The 14,505-nt window shown below is 52.4% G+C and overlaps 1 protein-coding gene across 1 annotated transcript in view; it reads left to right on the plus strand.

Annotated features, from left to right (window-relative positions):
- LOC142304352 (complement C3-like) overlaps positions 1-14,505 on the plus strand; it is a 183,472-nt gene that overhangs the window by 65,512 nt on the left and 103,455 nt on the right. The window contains exons 18-19 of the mRNA XM_075346657.1: positions 5,133-5,244; positions 6,804-6,889. Coding sequence (XP_075202772.1) covers positions 5,133-5,244; positions 6,804-6,889 — 198 coding nt within the window. The remainder of the gene's footprint in view (positions 1-5,132; positions 5,245-6,803; positions 6,890-14,505) is intronic.

Genomic DNA, 14,505 nt, shown 5'->3' on the forward strand with positions numbered 1-14,505 from the left:
ACCAACTGCAGCCCCGCTTACCTGATGCGAGCCAGACCAGGCAAGTTGCCTGTAGACTTTGAGATGGGGACTGTGTCGCCTGAGGCGGTTCAAGAAATAGAGGATTGGGATACAGAACGGCAGCAGCGGTACCGTAAGGTCCAGGAGTGCGTAGAGAGGAGCCTGTCTCAAGCAAGAACGAGACAAGAACAGCATTACAATCAAACAGCCCCAGCAACTCCCTTAGCACCTGGAGAACAAGTCCTCAAGAAGAAGCGGAAGACGCATAAATTGGATGATCAGTGGGAAAACGAGCCCTACACCATTATCCCCTCCAACTTTGACAATAGTAAGGTATGCCTCATAAGCAAAGATGAAGGCAAGACCTATCAAGCAATTTCCCGAGACCGCCTGAAAGCGTGCCCTGAACGGTGCAGAATCCAAAGAGAAATGGAAGGAGTACAAGGAAGTCCCCAAAGTCAAGAGAAAGAAGGGGAGATGATTCAAACCATCCTTGGAAAGTTCCCCAAAACTTGGACCCGAATAAACAATGCCATAGTGGTACCAGTTTTGACGTTTCCGCAGTTGGTCGAGCCAGAAACAGAAAAGGTTCCGGATCCACCTAAAGAATCGTCCGCTCCAGCACGAGATGACACGCCAGCAGTGGAACAGGAGGATCAACCCCCTGTCAGTGGTGAACCTGTCATACCCTTGGCGACTCTTAGATCACAAAGGCAACCATCACGCTTACCTATGGGGGTTAGGCCCACCTGTAGTGCTGAGATAGAAGACGCACCACGTAGTCAGGGGCAAACACCAGAGCTACGTAGGTCCCAGCGCAGCACTCGGGGACAACCCCCTCTAAGGTATAGGGAGTCAACTGTATAAGGGAAAGAGTACTTATTAGGATGTAAATAGTTATGCAAAATGTCTGTCATGTTGTGTACAAAATGTTTTCTTTTTCTTTGATTGCGAAAATGGACAATTGGGCCACTGGACTATGGGTGGCCAACACCTAAATTGTTCATAGTTAGCACCAGTGTGCTCAACACCCCTGAAGAAAAACCCGTCCGGCGTGCATAGAGTGGGGTCATCAATGCTCTGACGCACGCCCAGAGCCTACGTTGGGGGTTTGAACGCGGCGGGTCCCCCATGGAGCAGTGTAATGGACACCCGGCAGGGAGCCACACTGGACTCTTATAGTAATGTTTAAGGTTGTAACGTTAAAGTAATTGCGCCTCCCATAATGGGATGAAATGTTCTAACATGTCATGTTTGTCTCTACAGTCCGGGAGTACTGAATTTAACTAAGGGGGAGTGTGGCGCCCCAGGACCTGGTCGCCACAACAGCATTGCCCTCCCAGAAGGGTTAATGCTGAGCCTGGAGGTAATTGGGAGATCTATTGGCCAGTAAGTTAACACTCAACACAGTTCTCCCTCCGGCCAGCAGGGGGAGCTCTGAACCTGGAACTTCAGGGAGCATTCCTTAAGTCTGGCTGGAAGGAGGAAGTGGTAGTTAGTCTGGACACAGGAGTGAAAGAGTGCAGACGCAGGGTAGTGCTGCCTTGTAAACTGGGGCCTAGAGCTGGGATAGCTTGGCCCAGTGAAGCAAGGGGAGCAGAGAGGCACAGCAGGGACTCGGACATCGGAGTCTGTAGTTGCCAGGGCATAAAATCCATCCCTGGTGCTGAATCCGGAGGGCAGGAGAGCTGCAAGCCCCCTGTCCCAGAAGCAATCTGAAGGTACAACTGCATCCCAAGGGCCTGGTGTGGGCTCCAGCAGAGAAGCACCAGAGAGGGCCTGCGCAGTCTACCACACAGAAAAGGGGACGAACAACAAGTCCCAGCAGCAAGAGGGCAATTGCGAACCCAAAGTGCAGTGTCCTAAAACAGCAGAGAAAGATTAAGGAGTAGGCCTCATACTCAACTGGCCAAAGATCACCCCAGGCACTTCCAGGCCGGCCGGATCATCTTTACCATCTGTGACGGTCTCCCTGGACTAAGTTTCTGCCGAGTAAAAGAGGAGAAGGTAAAGAGACTACTGTTTGTGCCTGTTTCTTTCATTGCTTGTCGGCCCTGCACCGTGTTAGTCACGCAGCACCATAGACTTCCACAAACACCAACTGTGCCCCGGGCATTGCTCCACCTGTGGGGAGCAGTACCACCATTGCTGACATAACACTATCCCGGAGGCCTCATACCGCAGCGGCGGCTTAATAGCCGCATACCACAGGTGGCGTCACGAACACAAACATTAAAGTCATCAGCCACATATTCAACTGACACCCACCAGGGCCACGGAGCCGGGCCCAGCCACCACTGACTACCACCGGACTAGTCCGGCCCGGCACCGGGTGTCCCATAGCCCTGGGGTGGGCGAGTCACTTCCACAGAGGGGATCGTTGCAAGAAGTCAGTAACAAAATATGTTCTGTGGGAGCGAAGCCTTAGCATTCTGTAATCATGGTACAATTACTTCTAAAAATATGGTAAAAAATTGTATCTGCCGGATACTTTCCAAAATTTTCAGCCTGTAGAACACAGAGGACAGAATTGAAAATTTATTTTCAACGGGACATTATTTACAAATGCTCCTTCATGGGGTTGGCCTTTCTGGAAATACCCCTACATGTCAGGTTCATGACGAGAAGCTGGTATCACAGCAATTGGCCACAATCTATGGGGAAACCTAGATTTTTTGTTCAATTTTCCTTTACACCACATACTAAATAAAGTTGGGATGTCGCTGTAAAGGGGTCAAAACAAGATATCCGGAAAGAGTAATGCTCTTATAACGTTTCCCCAGCTTTAGTATATTTTAAAGGGTGCTTTACTAACCAACCGCGAGTCTTTGCTATTTCTCCCTTTGTCTTTTGGATTGACATCACCCCAACAGTGGTCTTAGGGGTACTTTGCACACTACGATATCGCAGGTGCGATGTCGGTGGTGTCAAATCGAAAGTGACGCACTTCTGGCGTCGCTGTCGATATCGTAGTGTGTAAATCTTTTTGGATATGATTAACGAGCGCAAAAGCGTCGTTATTGTATCATCGGTGTAGTGACCGATATTTTCATAATTACGTTGCAGCGACGGTACAATGTTGTTCCTCGTTCCCCTGCAACAGCACACATCGCTGTGTGAGAAGCCGCAGGAGCGAGGAACATCTCCTTACCTGCGTCACTGCGGCTCACGCCGGCTATGTGGAAGGAAGGAGGTGGGCATCTGCGACGGGGGCGGGGACTATCACGAGCCGCATTGCTAGCATCGGCTAGCAATGTCGCAGCGTGCAAAGTACCCCTTAGTGTCTCCACTTGAGTTAATGGAATGAGTCACACAAGCACGCTGAGCTTAGGTTGCTAGTTACCCAAAGGACTGGCAAGCTTCAATGCTGGCAGAAGAGTCTTGTATATGTGACGCCCCTGGACTATCAGGTCGTCACAGGGTGCTGCACGCTCTTTCTCTTTAAGTACAGTATCCAAATCCCTCATGGTTCTGGGTCCCCATCTTACAGTGCTGCCTCCAACAGCAAATCAAATCCTTGTTACACCCTGCACCACACCCACCAGACACACCAGTGGGCGGCTTGAGCAGAATAGAGCCACCCACCTAGGAGTCAGGAAGGGGAGGTGAGGAGTGTTGAGCAGTTGTTAAGTGAAGTAGTAAGGTGGAGGAGGTTGGGTTTAGTGGCTCCCAGGAGAAGCTTACTAGGTTGCAGATGGTGGTCTGAACCTAGAGGAGTCGGACCCCCGGTCGCAGGGGATTGAGGATAGGTGCCTGGGACCTGTCAATGAGGATGGTCAGCAGCCTGGTCTTATCACTGGTCCTTCCGGGACCAAAGGCACGATGGGGTACACGGACCCTAGGTCGGGGAGAAGCTTCAGGCAACCCGGCAATTAGCCTGATGAGAACGGAGTCTTTATAGACTGTTCCCACTAGCTCCAGAATCGGGGCAATAGCGCAACGAAGGGAATAGGGCCTTCCATACAAGCGGCCCACTAAAATCCTAAGCGTGAGCCCTGAGAGCAGGCTCCTACACTTAGCCATAGTGGGGAGCGGGGCCCAGCAAGTTCCAGACTACTGGGCCACTACGTTGAATTTACACTTTGTGCCAGGAGGCAGGTCACGGATCACCATGCAGCACTGCGGGGGACGGGACCCCGGACGAGCTCCCCTTTGAGAGGCAGCAGCACCCACAGACTTGGTTTATCCGGTTGTCAGCGTCTGCTTATTGGATGAGTGAGTACTTGAGTGATTACCTCCTTCACGGCACCCCATAGCATCATCCAGAGTCCCGGGGCCTGCCCCTACCCGTGGAGGGTAACGACACCTTGCTGCCCCAATCCATCACCCCGGGACTCCCAACGGCAGCGGCGGTACTCCCAATTACCGCACACCATGGGTGGCATCACGAACTGTAACTCCCCTATAAATATCCCCTTTGAGTGTGGTCCCTAAGCCCCTAGGTCTGGAGACCATCGAGCAACGAACGACACTACCCCCGGATCCGAGCGGTTTGATCCGCCGTTGGGGCGGCACATATATCCTCCTGAAGATTTCAGGTGAAATCCAAGGGGGTTTCTTAACCCTCACAGCTGACTTAACCTCAAGAAAATATATGTCAACTCTGAGGACCCTAAGGCTATGTGTCCACGGTAGAATGTACCTGCGGATTTTTCTGCATGAAAATCTGCGACTTTCGCGGCAAATCCGCACCTTATTTTTTGCCGCGGATTTGCCGCGGATTTACCGCGGATTACCGCGAAATTGCCGCGGATTTTGATGCGGATTTTAATTTGGAGGGCACATACTTTCTCCAAACCTTACATACTACGTGATTAGGTTCAGTGTAAGAGTGGGGTACCAAGGGCCCAGCATTACTATTGATTCTGGAGGCCCTCTCAACAGCTATATACAAAAAATACATTAACCTCATTTACAAATTTAGCTTTGCTTCTAAATAATAATTAACTGTTTAGTTTGTTCAATGATAGAATGATATGCTGTCATTGTCTGTACATAGTGAATTGAGTGATTGTGCCAATTACTGCCCACTCCTGCTTTGTGGCCTACCAGGGAATTCTCCTGTTCACCGGTGGGCCAGTCCAAGCCTGATTAGGTTTCTATGTTATGGTAATGTTTTTTCTTTTATTCAGGTGACGAGGATACTGAATTTATTGAAGATGCGGATATCATATCCAGGACACAGTTCCCAGAAAGTTGGCTTTGGAAAATAGAGATAATGAGTGAAAAACCAGATGCTAGAGGGTGAGATAGTTTAACCCCTTCAGCCCCCGGGCACTTTCCGTTTTTGCGTTTTTGTTTTTTGCTCCTTTTCTTCCAAGAGCCGTAACTTTTTTATTATTCCATCAATCTTGCCATATGAGGGCTTGTTTTTTGCGTGACGAGTTGTACTTTTAAATGAAATCATAGGTTTTACCATATATTGTACTGGAAAACAGCAAAAAAATTCCAAGTGTGGAAAAACTGCAAAAAAAGTGTGATCGCACAATAGTTTTTGGGATGTTTTATTCACCGTGTTCACTATATGATAAAACTGATGTATCTATGTGATGCCTCAGGACGGTGCGAGTTTGTAGACATCAAACATGTGTAGGTTTACTTGTATCTAAGGGGTTAAAAAAAATTCACAAGTTTGTCCAATAAAAGTGGCGCACGTTTTGCGCCATTTTCCGAAACACGTAGCGTTCTCATTTTTCGGGATCTATGGCTCAGTGATGGCTTATTTTTTGTGTCTTGAGCTGACATTTATAATGGTACCATTTTTGCGCAGATGCTACGTTTTGATCGCCTGTTATTGCATTTTGCGTAAAACATGCGGTGACCAAAAACCGTAATTTTGGCGTTTGGAATTTTTTTGCCACTACACCGTTTACCAATCAGATTAATTGATTTTATATTTTGATAGATCAGGCATTTCTGAATGCGGTGATACCAAATATGTGTATATTTATTTATTTTTTAACCCTTTAATTTTCAATGGGGGGAAAGGGGGGTGATTTGAACTTTTAGGTTTTTTGTTTTTTTTTATGTTTTAAAACTTTTTTTTTACTTTTTTTTTTATTTTACTAGTCCCCCTAGGGGGCTATAGCGATCAGCAATCCGATCGCTATTATCTATCTGCTGATCACAGCTATACAGCTGTAAACATGCAGATTCAGTCACTTTCTTTTTCCCTCTGCTCCGTGCCGAGGAAAAATGAAAGTGAAACATCATAGCTGCAGGCGTCATCACATGACCCTGTGCTACGATGGCAACCACCGATAGTCACGTGATCACGCACGTGACTTCCGGTGGGGGGCGGTGGTAAGTAAAAAACATGGCCGCGCGCATTTAGATCTTGCTGCCAGACTTTGGCAGCAAGATTTAAAGGGTTAATGGCCGCAGGTGGAAGCGATTCCACCCGCGGCTAGCAGGCACACATGTCAGCTGTTGAAAACAGCTGATATGTGTGCGGATCCACGCCGCCTGCCCGCGGCAGGGGGCCGGGGCTTAACGGGACACGATCCTGGACGGATAGATCCGTCCAAGGTCATGAAGGGGTTAATATGTGTGTGGTAAACTTTAATGTATTTAACCAAAATGGTTTCTTATTTATTCAGATATAGTGACACTTTTGTTTATGTGCTTTGTATTGTACTGCCGTTTTGCACACACTCATTAGATGTCAGTATGTCCATTGTGGCTAATGTGCATGTGCATTTCCTGAAACAACAGGAAGTTAAAAGCTAAAAAAGCCACAATGAAAGCCAGGGTGGAAAGGGCAAGATTTTGAATCTCTATTGTTTTGTGCTTTTCTATTACAGAATTTCCACCAAGTCTTTTACTATTTTCCTAAAAGATTCAATCACCACATGGGAAGTTTTGGCTGTGAGTCTATCTGAAAGTAAAGGTAGGTAACTTCTTTTTTTTTATAAAGTGTCTATCTATCCCTCTATCCATTATCTATCTATCTATCTATCTATCTATCTATCTATCTATACCTCTACCTATCTATCTATCTATCTATCCCTCTATCTATCTATCTATCCCTCTATCTATCTATCTATCTATCTGTCGCGGGCGGGGAGGAGGGTGACAACGCGCTCTCCCTACTGCTCGGGTCCGGCTGCCGCTGCTGCTGCTCGGTGGCTCGAGCGATGGGCCGGATCCCGGGGACTCGAGCGGCGCTCCTCGCTCGGCGAGTGAAAAGGGGTGGTTTGGTTTGGGGCATTGATTGTTCGTGACGCCACCCACGGTTGTGGTGATTTTTGGTAACACCACCGCTGCTCTATATGGGGATCCCGGGAGCGGTGACAGGGAGCAGCAGAGTTGTTGGTTCTCCCCTCCGTGGGTAGGGGGTTGGTTGTCCCGGGGCCCCGTGATGGGGTGAAGGACGAGTGCTTGGCAGACCCGGTGCGGGGCCTGGTGAGGCGCAGTGTCGCGGGGGCAGCGCTGTGCCGCACGACACGGTGGTACTCACTCAGCCTGAGACGATGACACAGTTCTCGGTAAAACACACGGCTGGAAAGATGGTTCCCACGGACGGCTGCGTTTGCTCTTCCCTGGTAGTTAGCGGTGACTGTCACTTTTCCTGCACCTAAGTTCCTGTGTTGGTAGCGATGGGTTCTCACCGGTTACCCACTCCTCGGCTTCAATCTGGGCTGAAGGAGCCCCCTCTTTGCCCGCAGGCGCTGACCCTGAGAAACTGGTGCCTTGGCGGTGGCGGTGTCTCTCTAATGTGGTTGGACGGTTGCCTTCAATCGGGACTTGCTTGTTTGGAAACCCGGAGGTCCCCTTCACTAACGGATTTGGCAAATTCAAGGCGACTCCAAGCCTTGCCGGGATCCGAAAGGCCCCTGCCAATGGTGCTGGCTTCTCTTCGTATACCGCTTCGGTACCGCCAGGTCACCACCCGTCCACGGTCCTTTCGGCAACCTCCGATCAGCCTCTCCTGCAGACGGTCACCGCCGTCTGCTAACCTTGCTGTTCCGGTCCGGGGCACACACCCGGACCAACTTCTGACTTTCACTGTCACTTTCCTCTCCACTCAACTTCTCCTCCTCTCACTTCCTCCTCTACCACTTCACTTCACTCCTTCCACTTCCTCCTCCTAAACTCCACTCCTCACTCCTTCACTTCCCTAGCTCCACTGTCAGTTTTCCCGCCTCCAGGACTGTGTTCTCCTTGGCGGGCGGAGACCAACCGCCTGGCTCCACCCCCTGGTGTGGACATCAGCCCCTGGAGGAAGGCAACAAGGATTTGTGTTCTAGCCTTGGTGTTCCTAACTGGGGTGTAGGGTGTGGTGATGTTATTACCTGTGACCCCTGGCTTGCCGAGGGCGTCACATTCCCCCTTAGCAAAATGCAGACCGTCCGCGGGCTGCCCGTCCAACACCGGTTTTATTTTTCTGAAAAGAGATAAAACATATAACAAGTAGAATAATTTCATCCCACATCGGGAGGCACATTTCTTAAAAGTTACGGTAACATTTCAAACGGTTGTTACTGCCGCTCTCTCCCACCCAAGCAACCTGGCCCTGATGCTGCCACTAGAAAACAGGCAGCACCCCTTGACCCCAGTCCTGCACAAGTTACCCGAGCGGGATCTGTCCTTCCCCTCCAGAGGATTGCCATCGGTTCCTGTGGTGGCTGGGCCCCAGCCGGCTCTACTGCGGGCCCTTCCTCCAGTCTGCCTCTCCGGAGGCGGTGACGGTCGCTGCAACAACAAAAATTATTTACAAGCCACTAACGTTTGTGGTTGCCCTGCAAGTTCACGGGCCTGTCCATAAGGAGTCCCTTATGCAACTAGGTGGTCCCCACGGGGACAACGGTGCCGGCAACGACCGGTTTAATCAAGCAGCAGACAATCTGGTTACTTCTCATCGGTCATCATTTTTCATTTTTCAACTTTCAAACATTTTTTAAACTTTTTGAAACTCATATTAACTCCCCCCCCTCTAAATGGTAGTCTCCCTGTACCTAAGTGGGGGTCTACCTAAGTTGGGGCGAGTGGACCTCCGGGGTCCAGTGTCAGTGGTGACAGGCAGCGGGGAAGAGGGGACAATCAGTCCCGCTTCCCTGTTATCGGGTGGGGCAGGCGGAGGCATAGGGGAGCTGGGCACAGGTTCATCCCTGGGCACTGGCACTGGTTCTGGCTCACGGTTGACCGCCTCCATCACTTCTTCATCCACGGGTTGTGGGAATAGTATCACTGGAAGAATCACCGCGCCGTTCTGTGTAGGCCAGTCCTCTGGGAAGTCACCCATCACGGTGTGGATTACCTCTTTTGCCTTCTCTGTTGGTGGAGGGACCGGTACTTCAGCTGTTACCCTCAATGCTGGTGGGCACTTTTTCAGATGGTCCCTGGAAACCGTGGCTAGAGTGCCCTCTTGGTCACGACTGATCTGGTAGGCCTTCCCATCTTCCCATCCTGTGGGCTGTATGACGTATGGGGCTTGTTCCCATTGATCATCCAGCTTGTGGGTTCTCCTCTTCCGCTTCAACACTACATCTCCAGGCTGGAAAGGGCCAGCAAACGCCTTCTGGTTGAAGCGCCGCTCCTGTTGTGCCCGACTCTGACTTAAGTTCTTTTCCACATATTCCTGAATTTGTCGGTACTGAACCCTCCGCCGGGTGTCCCAGTCAGCCGTCGAGGGGAGTGTTTCTGGGGCTTTCAGTCCCATTTCCAGGTCCACCGGCAGTCGGCCGGGGCGAGCCCGTATCAGATATGCGGGGGTGCACTTCGTTGAGCTGGACGGGATGTTGTTGTACATATCGACCAAGTCAGGCAGCTTCTCCGGCCACAGGTTTCGCTCTTCCAGCGGCAACGTCTTGAGGAGGCCAAGGACCATATGGTTCATCTTCTCACACATACCATTGGTTTGGGCATGGTAAGGCGTGGTCCGAATCTTCTTGCAGCCGTACAGCTGACAAAACTCATGAAACACCTCCGCTTCAAAGGCTGGGCCTTGATCAGTGAGCACCTTCTCAGGGTATCCATGTGGTTGACAGAAGTAAGCTTGGAACGCTCTAGCGGCGGTATGGCCAGTTAGGTCTTTGACCGGGACAACCACCATAAACCTGGAATAATGATCCACTATGGTGAGAGCGTAAGTGTACCCACTTCGGCTGGGGGTGAGCTTCACATGGTCCAGGGCGACCAGCTCCAGCGGTTGATGTGTAATAATCGGGTGCAGGGGTGCCTTCTGGCTGGCCTCGTCCTTCCTTCTCAGTGTACATGGAACACACTCTCGGCACCAGGCCTCCACAGACTCCCGCATCCCACTCCAATAGAACCGCTCCCTCAACAGCATTTCCAATTTCTTCCATCCAAAGTGTCCGGCACCATCATGATACGCTTGTAGAATGGTGGGCACGTTAGCTTGGGGAATCACCAACTGGCGGAGTTTCTCATGAGTCTTTGGGTTAATCAGCTCACGGTACAACTTCCCTTGGTGCAGATACAGCCGGGTCCGTTCTTTCCACAGGCGTTGGGCTTCAGCTGGGGAGGCAGGGTCTATTCCAACAGCGCCTTGTTCCACCAGAGTCTTGACTAGGCGGACAGCGGGCGCCTGGTTTTGAACTTCCTGCCACTCTTGGCTGGGCAGTGGATCCAGGTTCACCCGTTGTTGGTGGACATGCACCTTCTCAGTGGGTGGCTGGTGAAATGCTGGCAACTCGATCTCTTCGAGGTCGTCGTCCTCGCATCCCTCTTCTGACAAGTGGGGCATCCGAGAGAGTGCATCGGCATTAACATTGGCACGGCCGGCCCTGTATTTAATTGTGAAGTCGTAGTTGGCTAGCCGGGCCACCCACCGCTGTTCCAGCGCACCCAACTTGGCCGTGTCCAGATGGGTCAGCGGATTGTTATCCGTGAAAGCGTGAATTTTGCTGCGGCCAAGTAATGGCGGAACCGCTCGGTGATAGCCCACACCAGTGCCAGGAGCTCCAGCTTGAAAGAGCTGTAATTTTCAGGGTTCCTTTCAGTCGGTCGGAGCTTCCGGCTAGCATAGGCGATTACTTTTTCCTTCCCATCCTGTACCTGGGACAAGACTGCCCCTAAGCCCACATTGCTGGCATCGGTGTAAAGGATGAACGGGTGGTTGTAATCAGGATACGCTAGGATCTCATCCCCGGTCAAGGCCGCTTTCAACTGATGGAAGGACTCCTCATGCCTCTCTTCCCATTCCAGTGGGGCTCCGAGGGATTTACCACCTTTGGTCTGTCCCACGAGGAGGTCTTGCATAGGGGCAGCCATCTTGGTGTATCCCTTGATGAAGCGACGGTAGTACCCGACCAGACCCAGAAACTGCCTTACTTCCCTCACGGTGGTTGGCCTCGGCCAGTCCTGGATGGCAGTGACCTTCTCGGGATCGGGGGCGACACCTTCTGCTCCCACCACATGCCCCAGGTACTGTACTCTGGGTTTCAGCAGCTGGCACTTGGAGGGCTTCAACTTCATCCCGTACTTGGCAAGGGACGCGAACACTTCGGCTAGGTGTTCTAAATGAGCTTCATATGTCTGTGAATACACAATTACATCATCCAGATACAACAGGACGGTCTCAAAATTCAAGTGCCCCAAACAGCACTCCATCAGCCGTTGGAAGGTACCCGGGGCATTGCACAGCCCAAACGGCATACTGTTGAATTCACAGAGTCCCATAGGGGTGGTAAAGGCAGTTTTCTCTCGATCTTCGGGCGCCACGGCCACCTGCCAGTACCCACTGGTGAGGTCAAGGGTGGAGAAGTAGTTGGCGGTTCTCAGCGCGGACAAGGACTCCTCGATACGGGGCAGAGGGTAAGCATCCTTATGTGTTATCTGGTTAATCTTCCGGTAATCCACGCACATCCGCATGGTGCCGTCCTTCTTCTTAACCAGCACCAACGGGGTGGCCCAGGGACTACAGCTGTCCCTGATAACCCCTGCCTCCCTCATGTTCCTCAACATGTCCTTGGCGCACTGGTAGTGTGCAGGGGGAATAGGCCTGTACCTCTCTTTGATAGGGGGGTGTTCACCGGTGGGGATGTGGTTTTGGACCCCTTTAATCTGCCCAAAGTCTAGGCGATGTTTGCTGAAAACTTGTTCGTACTCCCGTACCACCCTGAATACCCCTTCTTTGTGGTGTGTAGGGGTATCGTCAGTGCCCACGTGTAGCTGTTGGTGCCACTCGTCTAACTCCCCTTGGGACGGGTGAGTGCTGGCAGTGGATAGTAAAACTGGGGGAGCTGCTTCATGGATGGTGTGGGGATCTAGGGTGAGCTACTTGGCAAGTGTAGCGTACCGGGGGAGCCTGACTTCTTCCTCCCCACAGTTCAGCACCCTCACGGGCACTCTCCCCTTCTTTACATCTACCACCCCTCGGGCGGCCATTACTGTGGGCTAGTGCTCGGAGGGCATGGGCTCTATCATGGCAGGGTAGTCACGTCCCTGAGGCCCTACGGCTGCCCTACACCAAATCATCATCTCACTCCTAGGGGGCACTGTCAACGGGGCAGCATCCATCACTCACTCCACCAATCTCCCCTCCTGTTGAGTTTACATGTTGGCGGTACATCAAGGCTCGGATCTCACGCTGTACAGCCCTTTGTCGGCTCCCTGCCGCCGTGGCGGCCAGCTGCTGCAGTAGGGCCAACACATCGCTCATACAGTGCTCCATCACATTGGTTCCTAGCACTATCTTCGGGTTACAATCACTTGGTTCATTCATGACCACAATCATACCCTGGTGTTGCAATTCAGCTCGCCCCACAGTCATGGCCACTTGTTTGTACCCCACTTGGGTCAATGGGAGTCCATTAGCGGCAATCAATGTTATACTCGTATCTGGGCTTGGCAGCCTGTCTGTCCCCCAATACCGTTGGTACAATGAGTATGGTATGGTGGTTACCTGTGATCGAGTGTCCAGGAGAGCCATCACCGGTATGCCGTCCACAGCCACAGGGATGATGGGCCGGGCCCCGATATACCGGTCCCGCCAGTCTGGGGGGCCACGGGGTTCTACTCCTGAGGATTGGCCCGTAGCCCCAGGGGTTGCTCGTTTAATGGGCACTGTCGGAAACAATGGCCAGGCTTGCTGCACCTGTAACAGGTTGGAGGTCTGTTCCGCGAGTTGTTAGCACCCCTCCGCTGCATCCAGGGAACATCCTCAGGGCTATCGGCCAGCTGGATCTTAGTTGGTGGCGGGGCCCTGGTCAGTGGTTGGAGTGCGGCGAGAATCTTGGCGAGGTCTCCATCCATGCGGCGGACCTGGGCAGCCAGTTCTTCCATCGTGCTGCTTGGAGCTGTAGATGCTGGAGAGGCTGGTAGGGCAGGGGCCACCACAACCGGGGCCGTTTCAACTGGCCACGGGGCTGGTTCCAAGACTTCTGAAGCTGGGGGTTGCAGAGCTTTGATGGCCTGTTACTTTAACATAGCAAAGTCCACATCAGGGTGTTCTAGGGCCCACAGCCGGAGTTGTTTGCGATCCTCAGAGGACCTCATCCCCTGCACAAATTGCTCTACTAGCATTTTGTTGCTGTCCGCTTCATTGATGGTGCCCACCCGCTTCAGTGTGCGGAGGGCGGTTTGCAGACGTAGAGCGTAGTCCCGAATGCTGTCCACAGACCGTTGCCGACATTGGTAAAACTGCATCCTCAGTTCGGCTTCGGTACGGGTCTCAAAAGCAGTCTGTAATTTCTCAAAGATGGTGGCTACAGAGAGCCGGTCCCCCTCAGCCCAGGTCTTCGCTTCCTGCTCAGCCGCGCCGGTTAGCTGACCCAGCACTACCGCTGCACGTTGCTTATCAGTCAGGGGGTACAGTTCTAGGAGCGGGTTAAGCTTTTTCCGGAAGACTTGTAACGCATCAGGTTTCCCGTCGTACTGCGGTAGCCAGGTAGCTCCGGGCGCATAGGGCAAGGAGAACGGCATCACCTGAGCGAGAGCTGTGGCCGCGGCGTCCCCCGCCAGCGCGGCTGGGACCTGGGCAGGCCCATTCCCATCCACGGGTGCCACCGCGGCTGCGACCGCCGCTCCTCCAGCAGCTCCGTCGGGCGCAGACATCTTGTTTTCGTCCCCCTTAGCCTCTTTCCGGCTCCTCCTCTACAGGGGCGGGGTTTTGGCCTTCGCGCTTCTACTACTCGAGGAGATGCTCGAGCGGGAACTTTTCGTGCCAAAGATGGCGGCTTCTGAAATTTTCTGGCCGGACACCTCCGGCGGTAACAAGGCGCACCTCTACCAGACGGCAGAGCGGTAAGATCCTGTTCGTGACGCCAAGTTGTCGCGGGCGGGGAGGATGGTGACAACGCGCTCTCCCTACTGCTCGGGTCCGGCTTCCGCTGCTGCTGCTCGGTGGCTCGAGCGATGGGCCGGATCCCGGGGACTCGAGCGGCACTCCTCGCCTGGCGAGTGAAAAGGGGTGGTTTGGTTTGGGGCATTGATTGTTCGTGACGCCACCCATGGTTGTGGTGATTTTTGGTAACACCACCGCTGCTCTATATGGGGATCCCGGGAGCGGAGACAGGGAGCAGCAGAGTTGTTGGTTCTCCC

Source organism: Anomaloglossus baeobatrachus, chromosome 4 (assembly GCF_048569485.1).
Source record: "Anomaloglossus baeobatrachus isolate aAnoBae1 chromosome 4, aAnoBae1.hap1, whole genome shotgun sequence".
Classification (NCBI taxonomy): Eukaryota; Metazoa; Chordata; class Amphibia; order Anura; family Aromobatidae; genus Anomaloglossus; species Anomaloglossus baeobatrachus.